At 51.7% G+C, this 21,087-nt stretch overlaps 1 protein-coding gene across 2 annotated transcripts; it reads right to left on the minus strand.

Moving 5' to 3' along the window:
• Positions 1 to 1,900: 1,900 nt before the first annotated feature.
• Positions 1,901 to 20,749, minus strand: LOC140403379 (asialoglycoprotein receptor 2-like). Of its 2 annotated transcripts, XM_072491311.1 has the most exons (6): positions 20,631 to 20,749; positions 15,628 to 15,741; positions 14,215 to 14,289; positions 12,529 to 12,680; positions 7,647 to 7,756; positions 1,901 to 2,261 (listed from the first exon to the last, which is right to left on the minus strand). In XM_072491311.1, exons 1-6 carry the CDS (start codon positions 20,719 to 20,721, stop codon positions 2,135 to 2,137), a joined length of 669 nt encoding a protein of 222 aa, XP_072347412.1. In that variant the 5' UTR covers positions 20,722 to 20,749; the 3' UTR covers positions 1,901 to 2,134. The 2 variants fall into 2 exon arrangements, with proteins under 2 accessions (XP_072347412.1, XP_072347413.1); XM_072491312.1 differs by lacking the exon at positions 15,628 to 15,741.
• Positions 20,750 to 21,087: the final 338 nt, after the last annotated feature.

A 21,087-nucleotide genomic window follows, 5' to 3' on the forward strand; every position in this document is an offset into this window, starting at 1 on the left:
TCTTGGAAAGAGCACCCTACCCAAGGTCAACACCTCCACCCTATCCCCATAACCCAGTAACCCCACCCAACACTAAGAGCAATTTTGGACACTAAGGACAATTTATCATGGCCAATCCACCTAACCTGCACATCTTTGGACTGTGGGAGGAAACCGGAGCACCCGGAGGAAACCCACGCAGACACGTGGAGGATGTGCAGACTCCGCACAGACAGTGACCCAAGCCGGAATCGAACCTGGGACCCTGGAGCTGTGAAGCAATTGTGCTATCCACAATGCTACCGTGCTGCCCCAATGTATATTGGAGAGTCCCACTGGAGCGGTCCAGGCATCGGACGCACATCTTGAGGACGCCAATGCTCCGCTCAATAACTCTCCTGGTTGCTGCATGGGAGTCATTGTAAAGGTTCTCCACCTCAGTCTGGGGCCTCCATGCAGACTTCATTAGCCAAGACCTCAGCGGGTAATCTCGCGCGATGTCATGATCATAATAGCTTATCTAAGTGAGCCATGAGGTTCCATTAAATATGTCTGCGCCGGATTTTTCTGGGGCCCGGCAATTAACAGCATTGCCTGGGAGACCTCACAGAGCCCCATTAAGCACCTTTCCACAAATGCGGACCAGGTGTAACGGCACCTGGAGGGGTCTCCCAGGCCATTAGAGACTCTCAGATGGGCGGGCTCTGGGCAGGATGGTCCCTGGCTCTCCCTCCGGCACCCAGACACATTGGCGCTGCCAGCCTGGCACATTGGCACTGCCAGGTGACAGTATCAGGATGGCAGGGGCACTGCCAGGGTGACTGGGTGCCAGGTTGCCTATGCCAGGGATCGGGCCCGGGGTGCCTTGCCCATAAGAGATGGGGTGAGGGGGGGGTGCTTGAGGACCCCAGAAGAGGTAGGTTGGGTGCAGTGGGGGGATTCAGAGGGCGCAGTGGGGTGAATGAGGAGGTTCTGAAGATCAGGCCCACATTTAAAAATGGCGCCGCCGCGATCCACGAATACTTTTCCTGCACTGACGAGCTGAACCAGCCTCGAGCGTAAACAACTGATAAAGTGCCGTTAAATAGCGGGGTCTTTCACAGCGCCGTAGGCATGCTGAACGTGCCTGAAACGGGGATCTGTTTTTGTCCCGTTAAATCACGCCCGTTTTTGCTCTAGGATATATTTCAAAATGATTTTCAAACTTTCAAACAAGTCTGAAATCCCAGACGGGAAGGATCTCTAATTATCTGAGATCAATTTGGTGGAAGAGGTACAGAAATCAGGGACATGTGGCGATTGATTGTTCCTTGGGCTGTTGGGCTTTGACGAATTGGAAGCAATCTTCCATCATTTAAAAAACAAAATTCCAATTAAGGGGCAATTTAGCGTGGCCAATCCACCTAGCCTGCGCATCTTTGGGTTGTGGGGGTGAGACCCACGCAGACACGGGGAGAATATCTGCGTAGGTTTAGCACAGTGGGCTAAACAGCTGGCTTGTAATGCAGATCAAGGCCAGCGGCGCGGGTTCAATTCCCGTGCCGGCCTCCCCGAACAGGCGCCGGAATGTGGCGACTAGGGGCTTTTCACAGTAACTTCATTGAAGCCTACTTGTGACAATAAGCGATTATTATTATTACGTGCAAACTCCATATGGATAGTGACCCAGGGCCGGGATCGAACCCAGGTCCTCGGCAGTGCCATGAAGCAGCAGTGCTAACCACTACACCACTGTGCTGCCCCGCAATCTTCTATCACCTGCACCAATTTAGGTCCTGCATCAATTGGTGAATAGGGTCTTGCATGTGACCATTGCACTGCTTGGGGTTGCTTTTGCTGGAGATTCCAAGTCAAAGAGAACCTTAAAGGAGCAAATTGGTCAAGGTGGAGAAAGCAAACAATTAATTATATATTTGTTTTTATTCAGTCGGTTGTAAGATAAACAGTGTAAAAACAAACAAAACCCCCAAACAATCTAGCGTGACTGACTTTAGCTGAGTTGAGTTGATCTGAATTGAGTTGATCTGAATTGATTTGAGTTGAGTTGGTCTGAGTTGTGTGCGTTGCCCCGCAGCCTGGCTTATTTCAGATACTAACTAACAATGAATAAAATGTGTGTTTATTTGTAGAATCGAGTTATTGCATGCTGACTTTTCTATTTCTCACAAATCCAAGAAAGGTTTGCGGAGCACTGGTTGTCATTCCATCTTCCTTCATCTTCAATGTGGACACAGTCCTCAGTGTTACCGTTCCAGTTGTTTGGCTCCCCAGCAGTCCAGAACCTTCCAACATAAAAACACATAGAGGTGACGGTAAGTGTGAACAGCAGATTACCCCACAACTCGAGAAGCACTTATTGTTTAAACCATAAGATTAACAACCTGCAGTCAAGTACCTGTTTGGAGTCTGCAGTCCAACATTGGTTTAACTTGAAGTATAAGGGGCTGCTCCAGTGTTTGGGCCAAGGAGGGGATCACAGCAGCATTGGACCTTGTCCTGATCAGAGGTTTACACATTCACACTTGGCAAGGGAATTACTGCACAGTGATCAGAACCAAGAATTCTGGTCTGAGTTTTTTCCCCCTTCCTTCACTTTCCTTAGAACGATTCTGAACTTGGTGGACTATAGGGAGCCAATAGTGGAGGAGGAGAGAGTGTCTCTCAGACATGAGAGGGACATTGGGTTTGAAGAACAGGAAGAGGGCCTGAAACTGAAAGATGAGGAAAGATGATACTGATTATCCCGTATCCCAATCATTGACCACTGGGCCTTCAATCACACAGGGTCCAATTCTCAGGAATTCCCTCCATACATCTTTTGGCACCTTCCTCACCTGTGACCAAGCTTTGGTCACCCCTCTTAATGCCTCCTCCAAAGATTTGGCTGACTACCAATTGTGAAGCATCTTTTGCTAAGTTGAAGGTGCTCCGTCCACAGCACAGATCAGAACATGTGGAGTGGGAGGAAGCAGACTGCAAAACACAAAGCAGGGAGTTATTCACACTGTGGGAAGTAGGATTGATGCTGGGACTCATAGTGCTCACAATTTACACCGTAGGAGGCCTGTGACGTAGTGGGCAGCACCTCTACCGCTGGAGTAGAAGCTCTGGGTTCGAGTCCAACACCAGTTGGCCAGGGAAAGAGCACGCAAACACAGTTCAACAGGCTGGTAAACAGCTCGGAAATCCTTCCACCATTTCCCCAAAGGCTAAAATAGCAGTGTACGGGTGTGAAGATATAACAACAACCATTTACATCAACAATTCAGACTCTGGCCACAGTTTTACACTCCCCCCACGAAGACGGCGGGGGGAGGGTGGGGGAGCGGGCATAAAGCTGTATGGACGGGATTCCCCCCAGTATCCTCCCTTTCCCGACCCAGACATGCTTTTACCCTTGGTAAGTTTGTACATCAACAGGTACACATATTGGCCAAACTAAGCATGATGGGAAAAGGAGACGAACATCGATGAATAGCACAGTGAAGTTGCTGATAGCGGAGAAAACGGTTTCGATATCGCAGCAGGCTACATAAGGGACTAAGCTTTCTCGAAGCTGCTGTGATTGACCGAGATGATGTGATTAACAACAGATTTCAGCCCTGCAGTGGGTACCTGCAGGATAAAGGAGGAAGGTGTATTCTGTTATCTACAGGCGGGTCAGTGACTCACAGTTTGGAGGAACATTGAGTCCTGAGCTAAGTAACATACACAGGAAGCAAAGAAGGAATAAAAGGGAGCCGAGTGGAGACTGGAAGATAGAGGACTCGAGACCAACCATTGCAGAAGATTGAAGACTGAAAACCCAGAGTTCCGAGGAGGACAACACTCTTCCCCCATGGGAATGAACCCGGCCATGTTCCCCCCAGACGGTTAATATCTCGGGTAACTTGAGTTCCGCACACATGAGTACGGCCTCAACCATCTGGCCTGGGCTTGCACGGTAGCATTGTGGATAGCACAATTGCTTCACAGCTCCAGGGTCCCAGGTTCGATTCCGGCTTGGGTCACTGTCTGTGCGGAGTCTGCACATCCTCCCCGTGTGTGCGTGGGTTTCCTCCGGGTGCTCCGGTTTCCTCCCACAGTCCAGTGATGTGCAGGTTAGGTGGATTGGCCACGATAAAATTGCCCTAGTGTCCAAAATTGCCCTTAGTGTTGGGTGGGGTTACTGGGTTATGGGGATAGCGTGGCGGTGTGGACCTTGGGTAGGGTGCTCTTTCCAAGAGCCGGTGCAGACTCGATGGGCCGAATGGCCTCCTTCTGCACTGCAAATTCTATGAAAAAATCCCACCAACTGTCCTGGCTTGAGACAATTCACACCTCTTTAACCTGGGGTTACCCCTATCTCTGGATCTGTAAAGACTTAATTACCTGCAAATGCTCACATTCTAAGCATTGTCTGGCATCTTTGACTTTGTCTATATATATGTTTCTGGAACCCACCTCTTCATTCACCTGATGAAGGAGCAAACAAACCTGTCGGACTTTAACCTGCTGCTGTAAGACTTCTTACTGTGCTCACCCCAGTCCAACGCCGGCATCTCCACATCATTACTGATATCATGATCATGTTGTAATTCACCAACTGACCACCTGGAGTCTCATCAGTATATAAGTGAATGTTAGAGTCAGGTGACCTCAGACTGACCAGGGAGCTGGGAGAGAGGTATTGCCAATTCGCACCGGAGACGCCAATAATGTTGCTCTTTTTAACTGGATACTAATATGACAGTTATTAATGATGATATTGCTTTTCAGAGTCGCCAGGTATCAGATGATACCATCACAAGGTTTTATCGGATATCGATCAAAGATCAAACAACAGTTAGTTAGTTCAAGTTCAATGGTAGTTTATTGACACAGGGTCCCAGGTTCGATTCCTGGCTTGGGTCACTGTCTGTGCGGAGTCTGCACGTTCTCCCCGTGTTTGCGTGGGTTTCCTCCGGGTGCTCCGGTTTCCTTCCACTGTCCAAAGATGTGCAGGTTAGGTGCATTGGCCATGCTAAATTGCCCTTAGTGTCCAAAATTGCCCTTAGTGTTGGGTGGGGTTACTGGGTTATGCGGATAGGGTGGGGGTATGGGCTTGGGTAGGGTGCTCTATCAAAGAGCCAGTGCAGACTCGATGGGCCAAATGGCCTCCTTCTGCACTGTAAATGTTATGATTCTATGATCCCAGATGGCTACAGAGGTTGCTTGTTCATGTTCATACTGTTATTCAACTGTTGTTTTGTATATATTTGACCCACAGTCACACCCGACCCCCTTCCTGACCCTGCAGGCCATCCCCTACCTGGGAGATGTGGGGCGGAATTCTCCGAGCCTCAGCGCGGGGGCGGAGAATGTGGCTTGATGCCGGAATCTGGTGCGACGCCGATCCCGCGGTCCCTGGAGAATTGCCGCGAATTGCGCCCGCGCGGTCTATGCCATTGACAGAGGCCCCTGCGGCGATTCTCCGAGGACTCAGTCCGCAGCCGCCCTGGTGGGGGCGGGGGGGGGGGGGGGGTCCTTCACCGGGGAGAGGGGGGGCCTCACAGATGGCCAGGCAAGCGATCGGGTGGCACCAGTTCGCGGGCGCGCATGATCTCGGGGTGTCCTACAATCCTGGTGCCGCTCAACGGGCTGAGTCCGCCATGTCGCACGGGGCGGCCGCCATAGGCTGCCGCCGTGCGTATTCGCGGACTCCTGACCAGACGTGCGGGGCCCCGTATCCGCAGCCAGAGCCAGAACCCTGCTAGCCCCCTGCAAATCGGAGAATCTGGACTGTCATAAGGAAAGTCCAGAGTGAACCACCCACGTTTTGACAGTGGCGTGGGGACATAACCCCATTATTGGAGAATCCCGCCCCAGGTACCCCCCCCGCAATGCAGTCCCGGAATTTAGGCTGAGGCACGTGCTGCAGTACCTCTTACGGCCACTGCAATGCTGTGTTTGGAGGGGCTGGAGAGCTGTTGGCCAATCAGATTGGGCTGGGGAGCTGTTGGCCAATCAGATTGGGAAGGAGAGATTGGCCAACACCTCTCCAAGGCAGGACTTCCATCAAAGTACAGATGCAAGGCCCTCTGCTGCCAATCAACGCTCAATTGAGGGTAAAATAACAGCGGGCGTGGCAGAGTTGGCGGGGAAGCATTTCAAGTGCTCACCATCCTGAAAATTCAAACCTCTGGAACGGGAAGTAGAATTCCAAAATTTTCCAGTGGCAACAAATCATGGGCTGTGATTGATACAAAACAGGATCGTGAAAAACGCAGGAAAACATTCAAAAATCTGTGAGCTGAATAAACAAATTTAAATATTGGCAACTGTGAAATAGAGAGCGTTTTGGGATGAATGAAAGGTCACATTGTGCTTGGACTCTAAAAATCTAATGGAATAGAGGGTCAACTATCTAGATGTCCAAGTACACAATTCACTAAAGGCAGTGACACGGTTTCATTAGACCGCAGAAAATATCACACCTGGGCTTCATTTCGAAAGACAGAAGTGATGTTAAACTGTGGTGAGCTAACTGTTGGACCACTGTGAGCACTATAGAGACACTGCGGAGAGTGCGGGGAAGATGTTCAGCGAGAGGTGACAATCAGCAGGAACGATTCAGCAAGGTGGAACTCTTTCCTTTAGAAAGAAAATCGAGGGGAATCCTGATAAAAGTCTTTCAAAGAATCATAGAAAACCCACAGTGCAGAAACAGGCCATTCGGCCCATCGAGAAACTTTTTGGACACCAAGCGGCAATTTATCATGGCCAATCCAGCACACCTTTGGACTGAGGGAGGAAACCGGAGCACCCGGAGGAAACCCACGCAGACACGGGGAGAATATGCAGACTCCACACAGACAGTCACCCGAGGTTGGGATTGAACCTGGGACCCAGGAGCCGTGAGGCAGCCGTGCTGACCAGTTAATGCAAGGTGGACACCGAGAAGGTGCTTCCACCTGTGGGGGAAATCGTTACTAATGGACCCAAAGGGGAGTTCAGGAGAAACTTTGCCGGGAAAATCCTGCCGGGTCGGAGAATCGCCGGGGGAGCAGCGTGATTCCTGCCCCCACCGGCTGCCGAATTCTTTGGCGCCGGGGATTTGGCGGGGGCGGTAATCGCGGTGCACCGGACGGCGGCTGCTGGCAGAGGCCCCCCCCCCCCCCGGTGATTCTCCGGCCCATGATGGGCCGAGTGGCCGCCTGTTTCCGGCCGGTTCCGCCGGCGTAAATCACCACAGGTCCTTACCGGCGGGACCTGGCTCCACGGGCGGCCGGCAGAGTCCTCCGGCGACGGCCTAGCCCCTGAAGGTGCGGAGGATCCTGCACCTCGGGGGCGGCCCGGCGCCGCCGTGGTTCCCGCCACTCCTCGGCGCCGGAGTGGTATGCCCCGCCGGTTCGCGGAGAATCCCGCCCGTGGTCACTCAGAGGGTGGCAGGAATGTGGAACGCGCTCCCACAGGGAATGGTTGAGGTGAATAGTGTCGAGACATTGAAGGGGGAAGCTGGATAAAGACGCGAGGGAGAGAGGAATGAACAGAAGGATACGTTGATGGGCTGAGGTGAAGGCAGTGTGGGAGGAGCTGTGGAACATTAACACTGACATGAACCTCTTTGGGCTGACGTGCAGTTCCTGAGCTGTACATTCTCTGTATTAATAGAAACAAAGTAAAGTTGGTCTCAAAGCTTTACTCACATGGATGATGATCTGCAAATTGTATCATCAACCCAGGTCCAGTTCCCTCCACTGGTATCCCTCAGTCCGATCCAGTACATAGTATTGTTTGCTTCTTCCGTTATAAAATTCTGTAAAAAGAATATCACAAGTGAAACATCTTAAGATGAGGAAGCAATCCTTTCACTCTCCGTGTTTTCAAAATAGGCACTGCATTCAACTGGTGTCAAGCTAGGCCCAGGGTCAGTACAACAGTTACCTGGGGGCAGCTAACATCAGGAAAATAGTCAGCAATCGTCACCAACCCGAGGCAAGTTGCTTTACAGAATGGTCAGGTTTAACAGCATCAACGGCTGGGAAATCTGGGTTGGGGTGGCTGGGGGAGGGCGAGGTGGGGTGGTGGGGGGGGGGGTTTACTGGGGAGGGGGTCCCTGGGGTGGAATCTTCTGTTAAAACCATGGACCCTACCAAGGGGATATTTCCTCCTCTTGACCACCTCAAAAGCTGTCCCGGCTGAGGCAGGAGCTGGTAAAGGCCCGTAAGTGATCATTAATTGGCCGCTTAAGAGCTTCAATTGAATGAAATGAAATGAAAATCGCTTATTGTCACAAGCAGGCTCCAAATGAAGTTACCGTGGAAAGCCCCTAGTCGCCACATTCCGGCGCCTGTTCGGTGAGGCTGGTACAGGAATTGAACCCGCGCTGCTGGCCTGCCTTGGTCTGCTTTAAAAGCCAGCTCTTTAGCCCTGTGCTAAACCAGCCCCATTGGCCCACGGGCAGTGGGCCTGCTTGAGACCTCTCCTCCGATGTGTAAAATGGTGGGTTTCAGCAGGGAGGCTCCAGGAATGGCACACATGACATGATGCCCAACTATGAACCCCGCTCCCCATCTACCCACCTGCCAACCCCCCCCCCCCCCCCCCCCCCCACCCCCCACCCCCCCGGGAGTATACAGAATTCAGCCCAGTGAGTTAACTCACGGACCCTGCATTAAATGTGAGTTTTCTTGGCTACCTGCTCATCGCAGGAGCAACTAATGACGCGTCTCACTTCATCCCAAATCTGTAACACAAAGATGCATTTCTGGCACTTGCTGTGTTTCGAGGGCAATGGAAGGAGGGTGTCTGGGACAAACCCCTAACCCCTTGGACATCAAGCCGGTTACACATGGTGACAAAAATAATGCGGAGATCAGAGACTGTTCAGGTGGAAAATGGTATTGTTGCAACAACAACTTCCATTTATCTATCCTCTTGAATGTCATAAGACCTCCTAGGCTGGTTGGCAGGTTAAGTAACCAAACTGAAATTGACAGTGAGCCATGCTGAGAGATATTAGGTCAGGTGATCAATAACCTGGCCAAGGAGGTGGGGATTAAGGAGTGTCATAAGGTGTGTGGGGGGTGCGGGGAGAGGGGGGAGGTAGGGAGGCGAGAGGTTTAGGGAGGGAATTCCAGAGCCCAGCAGCTGAAGACCTGGCCATCAATGGTGGAGTATTTAACATTGGGGATAGTCAAGGGGGCAGCATTTAAGAATGCAGAGATCTTGGAGGTTTGTAGGGGCTGGAGCAGATTACAGAGATAAGGTGGGATTTGAACCGAAGGATTTGTTTTTAATATAGCAAAGCTCTGCTGGATTGGGAGTCAAGTCAGCGAGTGCAGAATGGACTTGGTGCACGTTACGACACAGAGTCTTTGATGAACTGAGGATCCTCAGTATATTTCCAAATGTCAAGGTGTATATGGGAAGGCAAGAGTTTAAAAGCAGATCTCTGCTAGAATGGTAATGTGAATAATTACATATTCAGGATTAATAATAAGAACAGGTTTACATTTATATAGCGACTTACATGACTGCAAGTTACCGCAAAGTACTTTATAACAGATTTTGTTTGGGAATGTAATCTCCTCCAGCCCTACAAGATGTCCACATTCTTCAATTCTGCCCTCTTGAGCACCCTCCCCTGTCAATTGCTCCATCACTAATTGTCATGTCTTCAGTTACCCAGACCCGAGGCTCTTGAATTCCCTCCCTAATGCTCTCTGCCTCTCTACCGCTCTCTCCTCCATTGTAACACTTCTAAAGCACAGCAAGCTCCCCAAACAAAATGACCCGGTCATTTGTTTTACTGATGTTGATTGAGGCGTAAATGATATTTCGGACTTTCCTTGCTTTTTAAAAAATGGTTCAGTGGCTTCTTTTCCATCATTGAAGGGACAGATGGTTTGGTGTACATGAGATCGCGGGGCAACCATTATCGCATTGAATGGTGGAGCATGTTCAAAGGGCCAAATAGCCCATTCCTGCTCCTGTTTTCTATCTTTCTATGCGATTGATAGAATTGCTTAGATTTATTGCACTTACTGTTGGTACCCAGTGGCACGGTGGTTGGCGCTGCTGCCTGACAGCGCCAGGGTCCCAGGTTCAATTCCGGTCTTGGGTGACTGTGTGGAGTCTGCACGTTCTCCTCGCCTCTGCGTGGGTTTCCTCCGGTTTTGTCCCACAGTCCAAAAGATGTGCAGGTTAGATGGTTTGGCCGTGCTAAATTGTCCCTTAGTTTGCCTGTGTGTGAGTGTGGCAATGCTTGACATGGTGTAATGCCCCTCGAGGCATAAGCCCCTGGCAACAGGCTAGCGACCTGTCTGGGAATAATTAGCCACAGAAGCAGATGAAAATGTGCCCTGTGCACCGTCAGAGCAGGAAAGGTTGAGAGAGAGAGGGAGAGACAATCTACCAGGGATAGGGAATTTGATAAATCCTTGAAATTGACACATTTACAGGGTGGGGGACTAATTGGAAAGCTCTTCCAAGGAGCCTGCACGGGGTTGATGGACTGAATGGCCTCCTCCTGTGCTGTCTGTTTCTATGAGGCAGTGAATGTCACTCCTCCCAACAGTGAGGATATCCACGCTGAGGAGCTGCAAGGGATGCTCCAGCTTCAGATGAACTAACCAGCTGGAATGTGCCAAAGTAACAGTTCGCTGGCTAGCGACCATCATCGCTCCAACGTCAGCAATATTCACACATGTTCTCGTTCCTTGTTTTCAATGACTCATTTCTGAAAGGCGAACTTATCAATCATCCTCAATATCCTTGTTCATTCCACCTCCTGTGCGTGGAAGTAATGCCTGGAAATAGCAGCAGCACAGTTGAAGTTCCAATCGTGACGAGTCTTTCAACACGTCCGGTCTTTCGAGGTTGCACATCCGAAAGTTAAACCACAAAAGTTGCCCAATTGACGCGATGCAATTGGTTCAGCCTTTGAGAAGGAGGCTCGGCGGTTTGTATGGAACGTTGTACAATCCTGGGGTCTCCCAGTACACTCCACAGCCAATGTGGCATTTTTGAAATGTTCGTTACTGTCAGAACCACGGAGTTGCAGCAGCAATCTGTGCACAGTAAGATCCCACAATGTGACAGTGACCAGTTAATCTGTTTCTTTTGTGATGTTGCTTGACGGATGAACATTCTCAGATTCACAGGATAATACAGTGCAAACGAGGCCCTTCGGCCCATCGAGTCTGCACCGACACGTGAAAAACACCTGACCTGCCCACCTAATCCCATTGGCCAGCACTTGGTCCATAGCCTCGAATGTTCAGACGTGCCAAGTGCTCACCCAGGTACTTTTTAAAGGATGTGAGGCAACCCGCCTCTCCCCCTCCAGACCGTCACCACGCTCTTGGATAAAAAGGTTTTCCCTCAAATTCCCCCCTAAACCTTTTGCCCCTCACCTTGAACTTGTGTCCCCCTCATAACTGACCTTTCAACGAAGGAGAATAGCTGCTCCCTATCCCTGTCCATGCCTCTCAGAATCTTGCCCACCTCGATCAGGTCGCCCCTCAGTCTTCTCTGCTCCAGAGAAAACAACTCAAGCCTATCCAACCTCTCTTCATAACTTAAATGTTCCATCCCAGGCAACATCCTGGTGAATCTCCTCTGCGCCTCCTCCAGCGCAATTACATCCTTCCTATAATGTGGCGACCAGAACTGCACACAGTGCTCCAGCTGTGGCCTCACCAATGTTCTACACAACTCCAACATGACCTCCCTGTTTTTGTAATCTATTGAGAAGACAATTGTCCCATCTGCCTTTTTCACCACTCTATTAACCTGCCCTTCTGCCTTCAGAGATCTCTGGACAAACACACCAAGGTCCCTTTGTTCCTCAGAACTTCCCAGTGTCAGGCCATTCATTGATTATTTCCTTGTCACATTACTCCTTCCAAAGTGTAACAACTCACACTTTTCAGGGTTAAACTCCATCTGCCACTTATCCACCCATTTGACCCTCCCGTCTATATCTTCCTGTAACCCAAGACACTCAACCTCACTGTTAACCACCCGGCCAATCTTTGTGTCATCCGAAAAATTGCTGATCCTACCCCCCACATAGTCATCTTTGTCGTTTATATAAATGACAAATAGGGGGCCCAGCACAGATCCCTGTGATACACCAACACAGGCTTCCCGACACTAAAGCCGCCGTCTGTCATCACCCTCTGTCTCTATAGCTAAGCCAATTTTAAATCCACCTTATCAAATTACCCTGTGCATTTGCCTTCTTTATAAAGCCTCCCATGTGGGACCTTGTCTAAGGCTTTGCTGAAATATTGGCCAGGGCGTTGAGATAACTCCCCTGCCTGTCCCCCACATCCACTCGGGAGAGCAGATAGAACTTTGGTTCAGCATCTCAGCTGGGGTACCTCTGACAGTGCCGCAGTACGGCGCTGCCAACACCAGGCCCTGTGGGGTGGGTCCTGCACTCACAGCCCTCGGACTAGAAACCGCAGCACTCCCCTCGCAACCGTGTTTGACACCAATGGAACTCAGGGATGGGCACCAAGCACCAGCCGCTTTGCCACTGCTTCGTGCCAATGAATCACCGCACGCCCGCAACCCTACCTGCTCCTCGGTGCTGTTGATCACAAGCAGGTGTGAATGGTCCATGGAGCATTGCTGTTTCGCAAATTGCCAGGTGCCTGTTTGGTTTGAAAAGTAGTAACAGGCCTGATTGAACGAATGCCAGTTCGGGGGGCACTGGCGGCAGGAGCATTCTAGAGCGGGAGAGAGAGAGAGAGGGAGAGAGTAACAAGAATGGGCAAAGGAAAAAAGTCAAAATATCAGACACTCCCCTTGAGAATGTACCCTCTCCTAAATCCTGAGTCATGTGAACACCCCCAGTATGGTTCCTGAAGGTGGGTTGGGTTTGAGCTGTTCTATAGGGTGTTACAGAGGGGCCTCTGACTGCCCTTCTCCAGGTGATAGCCTCGATTATTTGTGGGTAGCTTATGCCGTGATTTTACAACAGGGAGGGCGAGGAGGCACGTCCCAAATCCACCTCAGCCGGAACAAGGATCCGACTCCCCGCTGTTGGTGTCATTATGAATTACACGGTAACCGTCTTACCAGCTGCGTTAACCGGACCCCCGCATAGAGGTATTCCTCCAAAATCCTTTACCTGATCTGTGGGTGACTATCCTGTGTTTATTCAGGACTCGATCAGAAGGGCTGGATTCTTTCCTTGACCCATTTGCTTCCTTTAATTGGCTGTGCACCGGATTCTCCATCATTCTCCAGCCCTCTGGGCTGGGATTCACGTGGATTGGTACAAGCATTTCCCAGCGTGGCCCTGACGTGGTGGACCTTGCGGAGGGCCAAGGGTGTAGGCATTTATGGTAGGTGCCCCCCAAGTCCATCAGAGGGACCCTTCTCCCCTCACAGTGTATATCCTGCCCGCCGTACCCTCCAAGCCCCCTCACCAGACCCCCCTCGCCAGACCCCCCTCACTAGAGACACCCGCCAGAAACCCCGTCTGAGACCCCCCCATAATAGCGAACCCCCCCCCCCCCCCCATGACAGGGAACCCCCCATGACAGGCAAACTCCTCATGACAGGCAAACTCCCCATGACAGGCAACCTCCTCATGACAGGGAACCCCCCCATGACAGGGAACCCCCCCATGGCAGGAAAACTCCCCATGACAGGCAAACTCCCCATGACAGGCAACCTCCTCATGACAGGGAACCCCCCATGACAGGGAACCCCCCATGACAGGGAACTTCCCCGCCCTTCCCCCACCACCACCACCCAATCAGTCACCCCAGCCTGGCAGTTCAGTAAAAAAAATCACTGCTTTTCACTGACCCTTGCCTTACACCTGCTGCCTCAGATGGAAATCATCAAAAAGTCACAAAGACATCACAAGGCTTTAATCGCCCTCAGATCCCTTGATCTGCACTTGAGAAATGGCGTTAGTTCACAGCTTCCAGACAGTCAGACAGCCTGGTTTGATTATTTTCATTTCTCTTCACGCTTGAATGGATCTCAAGCACCCTGGCGAGCCACCGACAATGGAGAAGTCCATTGACCTCGGGCGGGATTTAGCGGACGCCAGGTGGACACGGCCGGAGAATCCCACCCATAGTCTCCCGACCAGAGAATTCCAGCCAATATCTCCACTGCCGACCTATCGAACCCCTTTGTAATTCTGAGGAGCTCGATCATGAACCCCTCAATCTTGTGTACACTGCGTCCACTGGAGTATATAACCGCGTGCAAAACGCCGCAGATTCTGCGTGGCTCACTCACCTTTGCGTTTGAACAGAGCAAATTCTTTCCGTAAATTCTTCAGCTGCCACCTAGTTTCCATAGCCGTCCCTGAAACTGAGAGACAAGGAGGTTAAACCCTGGGCCCTGCACCTCTCCATGGGTCATTGAGAACTCCCAGTAATCGGCAGCAGCCGATGGTGTGTGAGCGGTAAGGTATGTTACCTGTCCGAGCGGTAAGGTATGTTACCTGTCCCTCGACACAGCTAACGGGTAACCTGTTTAGCAATATTATTACGCGGTACCACAGCAGAATGTGAGTATGTCACCGCATTCAGATAGAGGTTACAATAAACCTTCCGAAGTCACTGGTTAAACCCCAGGAGAATTGTGTCCAGTTCTGGGCCCCAAATCTTTGGTAGAATATCAAGAGCAGGAGTGTTATCATTAGTGGTCATTATGGCACAGTGTTTAGCACCGCTGCCTCACAGCGCTAGGGACCCGGGTTCAATTCCGGCCTTGGGTGACTGTCTGTATGGAGTTTCTGTCTCCCCATGTCTGTTTGGGTTTCCTCCGGGTGCTCCGAATTTCTCCCACAGTCCAAAGATGTGCAGGTTAGGTGGATTGGCCATGCTAAATTGTCCCTCAATGTCCAAAGATGTGCAGATTAGGTGGATTGGCCGTGCTAAATTGTCCCTCAATGTCCAAAGATGTGCAGATTAGGTGGATTGGCCATGCTAAATTGTCCCTCAGTGTCCAAAGACGTGCAGGTTAGGTGGATTGGCCGTGCTAAATTGTCCCTCAGTGTCCAAAGACGTGCAGGTTAGGTGGATTGGCCGTGCTAAATTGTCCCTCAGTGTCCAAAGATGTGCAAATTAGGTGGATTGGCCGTGCTAAATTGTCCCTCAGTGTCCAAAGACGTGCAGGTTAGGTGGATTGGCCGTGCTAAATTGTCCCTCAGTGACCAAAGATGTGCAAATTAGATGGATTGGCCGTGCTAAATTGTCCCTCAGTGTCCAAAGACGTGCAGGTTAGGTGGATTGGCCGTGCTAAATTGTCCCTCAGTGTCCAAAGACGTGCAGGTTAGGTGGGTGGGGGTTATGGGATAGGGCACGGAAGTGGGCCTAGGTAGGGCACTCTTTCAGAGGGTCGGTGCAGACTCGATGGGCCGAATAGCCTCCTTCTGCACTGTAGAGATTCTATGATTCCATCGCAAGGGTACGTGTGCGAACTTGCTGTGCAGACAGTGTCTCCCAAGTTTCCGAGATTTCAACGGGGACAGTATTTCAATAGCGCTTCATTGTAAAGTGATTCATGACACCCTGAGGTGGTGGCAGGCGCTAGAAAAATGCACCATTTTTTCCTTTAGGTGAACCAAACAGGCCAGGGGTTCAAGAGCTGGAACTTTAATCAGGGACGGAGCCTTGGAGATGCACCCATACAGTCTAAACATACCGTGTAACAGCCCGATCAGCAGTAACACGAGACTCAGAAAGACACAGGAAGACAGGAAGACACTGATGTGCAGCAGGGTCTTTCTTCTTCGACAAGGTTCCACTCCAGACTGAGCTGGAAGAGAAGACAACAATATCCTGATTAGTAGGAAGACGGTGGGGTTTAAGGACATTACAATGGGAACATCCTGAACTAACCCAGTGGCACAATCAATCAATCCTGCGCACTATCTGGCAGTGTGGTGACGGCCCTGCATCGCAAAATCATCGCGTTAAAAAATTGATGTTTTGTTTCTCATTTTGATGGTGTGGACAGCGACTCGTTTCCTGACGTCATTTTCCTCTGCTTCCATGTTGTGTGAATCCGTCCCCTAAAATTCCACCCTCCCCCGCTTCCCTAAATTCCACCCGCACCCACTTCCCTAAGTTCCACTCGACCCCCCCAACTCAACCTCCCATCCCCCTAAACTCCCCATTCCCAAGACACCCCCTATCCCCTAAAACCCATCCCCCAAACTCCGCCCACCCCATCCTCCTAAACAACACCCACCCAGCAGTGTCCCGAATACCCCCTACCAGTGTCTCTCCAACTTCTCACAGCCCCAGAATATATGTGTGTGGTTCACTGGTCCTCGCCCACACTTCTCACGCCCGTCTGCCACCCCTCGAAGAATCCACTCATCCTCACTCGAGTCATATGCATCCTGTACACCACCTTAAACTGAATCAAACTCATCCATTCACCCTGCCCATCGCCTCACTCCACACTCCCCATCCTATCCACCCCCACAAATCCTCCTCCCATTTCTCCTTAATCCTCAGCACCTGCGTTCCCCCCTACTTCTCCAACCACCCATATATATCCCCAATCCTACCCTCCCCTTCCACATCCGGGAACAGCAACGGTTCCAACAGGATATATTCCGGCAGCTTGGGAAACCCTCTCAATATCTTCCATGCAGATACCCTCATTTGCATATACCTGAACTCGCTTCCCTTCAGAAGCCCCACCCTCTCCCGCAACTCTTCCAGACCCGCAAACCTCTCCTCCAGGTACAAATCCCTCTCCCTCACCAGCTCCACCTCCTATAGTGGTCTCCCCTGGCCCATAGTTCCCACACAACATCCCCACATGGTCAGCACCAACATCCCCTCCATCCTAAAGTGTCTCCTCAACTGGTTCCGCACCCTAATCGTGGACTGCACCCCCGGGCGCACCGTGTACCTCTTTGACACCCGTGGAAGCGGCGCCGTCACCAGAGCCCTCAGGCTGGATCCTCTACAGGGCTCCTCCACCTTAACCCACTCTAACCCTTCTCCTTCCCACCACCACCTCACCTTCTCCGCATTCGCCGCCCAATAATAATGCAACAGGTTTGGTCGCGCCAACCCCCCTTTCTGCCTCTGTGACAGGGCCCTCTTCACCCTCGGTACCTTCCCCGCCCATATAAACTCTGAAATCACAGCATCCAATTTCCGGAAAAAGGCCTCCAGGATGAAAATCGGGAGTGTTTGGAATTCAAACAGGAACCTTGGCAGAACATTAATTTTTACCACCTGGACCCTCCCCGCCAATGTCAGGTGTAGTGTATCCCACCTCCTAAAATCCCCCCGAACCTGCTCCACCAATGTTGTCAGGTTCCACTTATACATCGTCGCCCACTCCCCCATCGCCTGGACCCCCAGATACCTGAACCTGTCCCTGGAAACCCGAAATGGCAACGGCCCCAGATTGGCTCCCCGACCGGCCGCATTCACCGGAAACACCTCACTCTTCCCAACATTCAACTTTTTAAAAGTTGGTCCATGGCTGGGTCAGCTTTATTGCCCATTCCTGAGGGTCTGGAGTCACCTGTAGGTCAGGACGGCAGATTTCCGAATGAGTGAACCAGATGGGTTTTTATGACAAGCAACAGCAGCTTCGTGACTTTAATTCCAGATTTGTATTGAATTCAAATGTCACCATCTGCCGTGGTGAGATTTGAACCTGGGTCCCCAGAGCTTGATTCTGGGTCTCTGGATTACTAATCCAGCAATAATACCACTACGCCACTGCCCTGAGCCCTAGCAGGTCCCGAACCTCTCGAGTGTGTCTCTAATTCTCCTCATGTGCTCCAGCGGATCCGACACAAACAGCAGCAGGTTGGCTGCATCCAGCGACGCCCGGTGTCCGCTACTCCCCCTCACAATCCCCTGCCACTCTACCAACCGCCTAAGGGCCATCGCCAAGGGCTCTTATCGCCAGAGCAAGCGGCAGGGATGACAGCGGACACCCCTGCCTCGTCCCCTGTGCAACTTGAAGCTCCGTGAACCCATCTCATTTGTCCGTACACTCGCCACCGGGGCCACATACAACACACGCCACAAACTGCGGGCCAAACCCAAGTCTTCCCAGAATCTCATAGAGGTACCATCACTCGGCCAAAGGCCTTCTCTGCGTCCATACAGACCACTACCTCCGGTACCCATCCATTCGACGGGGCCACGATCACGTTTAATAACCACCTAATGTTATTGGAAAGCTGCCTGTCCTTCACAAAACCGTTTTGTCCTCTGCAACCGCCCCCCGGAACAGACCCTTCCATCCTTCCCACCACTAACTTAGCCAACACTTTCACATCCGTGTTTAGCAGTGATATGGGCCTGTATGACCTGCATTCCAACAGGTCCTTCCCATCTTTGGGATTAGCGTATTCAATGCCTGGGTCAGTGTCTCTGGCAGCTCCCCCTTCTCCAGTGTCTCGTTAACATGCCCAGCAAATGCGATGCCAACTCCATCGTGAACTCTTGATAGAACTCCGCTGGGGAGCCATCCGGCCCCGGGACCGTCCTCGACTTCATCCCCCTCATGCTACCCATCACCTCCCTCAGCCCTAGCGGTCCCTCCCACGCCAGCCTCCTCTCCTCATTCAGCCTTGAGAACTCCAGCTCATCTAAAAACTGGCCCACAGCCCCTTCCTCATCCTCCAGCTCGCTCGGCCCTATAAAACTTCTTGTAATATTCCCCAAACACCTTGTTAATCTTCCCCGGCTCTGACACTACTTCCCCCCATCTTTGTCCATACCTTCAGAATTTCCCTGGACGTGGCCTGCCTCTATAGCTGATGAGCTAACATACGGCTCGCCTTCTCTCCATATTCATACCGTACCCCCCTCGCCCTCCATAGCTAGCCCACTGCCTTCCCCATCGTCAACCCATCACACTGCTCCTGTAACCTCTTTCACTCTGCCAACCCCTCCTTGGTGGGGGCACTCAAATATTTCCTGTCCATCTCGACTATCTCGTCCAACGACCTTCCATACCCATCCCTCCTCCTCCTGTCTCTGTGCCCCTTGAACGAGATAACCTCCTCCCGGAATCGCCGCCTTCAACACCTCCCAAAATGTGGCCGCTGGTACCTCCCCATTCTGATTCAACTCCACATAGTCTCTGATCACCGACCGCACCTTCTCACAGAACACCTTGTCTGCTAAAAGCCATGATTCTAGCCTCCATCGTGGCCTCTGCTCCTGCCTCGAACTAAGCCTGACCTCCAGCCAGTGCGGCACATGGTCCGAGTTCACGATTCCCGCATACTCCGCCTCCGCAACTCCCACCAACACCGCTCAGCTCACTCTGAAAAAGTCAGTTCTGGAGTACACCTTGTGCACATGCGAGAAGAAGGAGCACTCCTTTCTCCCCGGGTTCCTATACCTTCACGGATCCACCATTCCCATCTTTTCCATAAATCCTCCCAGCTCCTTTGCCATCCTCAACCTTCCCATTGACTTGGGGCTCGATCTATCCTCGGTTCCAGCACACAATTAAAATCACCCCCCCCCCCCCCATAGTCATCTGATGGGTGTCCAGGTCAGGGATCGATCCCGGCAACCCTTCACAAACCACATGTCATCCCAATTCAGCGCATATACATTCACTAGCACCACTGGCGTCTCCTCCAATACCCCGCTCACTATCATCGACCTCCCACCCGGGTCCCACACTTCCTTGGCCCCTACAAACCCCCGTCCTTTTGCTCAGCAGCATGGCCAACCCCTGCGACTTTGAATCAAACCCCGAGTGAAATCCCTGACCCACCCATCCCTTCCTCAAACTGACCTGACCAGTCACCCGGAGGTACACCTCCTGTAGAGAGATCACCCCCACCCACCCCACACCCCCACCCCCCGCCGCTTCTCAAATGCATGAAGACGCGAGACCTCTTCACCGGCCCCTTCAGACCCCGTACATTCCATGTTACGAACCTTACCGGAGCCTTGCGCCTCCACTCCCCTCCACTGTCCGCCATCATCCCCTGCCAATTCTACCTCCTTTAATTTCGCCCTGGACCGGGCCCACCCAAGGTGGCCCCCTTCTCCGCCCATGACCCCGTTCCTTCTCCAACACTGCCACGTCCCTCTCCCCTCCCCACCCCACCCCCTCCCCCACCCCCAACTGACCAACCCCTGTGGCCACCTCCCCCACCTCATTTCTATTTACTTACCTGCCAGCAGCGTGGCAACTGCTGCCCAAAGGCCCCTCCAACCTGCCCCTCCCCCCCCCCCCCCCCCCCCCCCACCTTCCGGACACTCTGTTTCATGAAGTAACTGATGTTACGGTTCTAAACCCAAGTGCGAGATGAACAGAAATGAAATGAAATGAAAATCGCTTATTGTCTCAAGTAAGCTTCAAATGAAGTTACTGTGAAAAGCCCCTAGTCGCCACATTCCGGCACCTGTTCGGGGAGGCCGGTACGGGAATTGAACCTGCGCTACTGGGCTGCCTTGGTCTACTTTACAAGACAGCTATTTAGCCCTGTGCAAACCCTTGGAAAACATTCCATTGACGTTTATGACGTTCTGACGGAGATCGATACTAATACGCGCTGGATTGAGGCCTTGCCAGTGCGCCCGGTGACCCCCTGTTGCCGGGAGAAAAGGCCTCAACCGGCTGCGCAAATAAAGTTGCCGTTTCGCTGCCCTTCCAGTGAAACATTCGCCCGCACCCTGCGACCCAACGGATACCTCCATCTCGGGCTGCCGCTACGACTTTGCTTCCACGCTGTTCCGTCATTTCGGCCAAATCCACATTTTCGTACAGGCTTGGATGGGACATGTTTCCTGCTCCTCCGGCTGAGCTTCCTTGGTGAGGAAATGGCTTCTATTTGCTTTGATGCTGCCAAGGTCTGAGTCTCGTTTCCCCTTTTATTTTTCTGATCTCCGAATTCGAAAGCAGACGCCTCACCAACCAGTCTTGTGTCTTCACATCTATTTCTCCTTTCTTTGGGAGCGAAACCGATACTTTGCTGTTGATCATCAGCAATGTCAAGTTGCTGGGGTGGTGAATATAAGAAATTGTCATATTTTATATTTTTCTGCAGTAATGTTATTAAAAACTTGGGTTAAGATGCACCCAGACAGCATGACTGTTAGAGCGATGATTAAGGTGTGGTAAAAGTGAAGTAATCAATGATTTGCAGTG

Source organism: Scyliorhinus torazame, chromosome 27 (assembly GCF_047496885.1).
Source record: "Scyliorhinus torazame isolate Kashiwa2021f chromosome 27, sScyTor2.1, whole genome shotgun sequence".
NCBI lineage: Eukaryota > Metazoa > Chordata > Chondrichthyes > Carcharhiniformes > Scyliorhinidae > Scyliorhinus > Scyliorhinus torazame.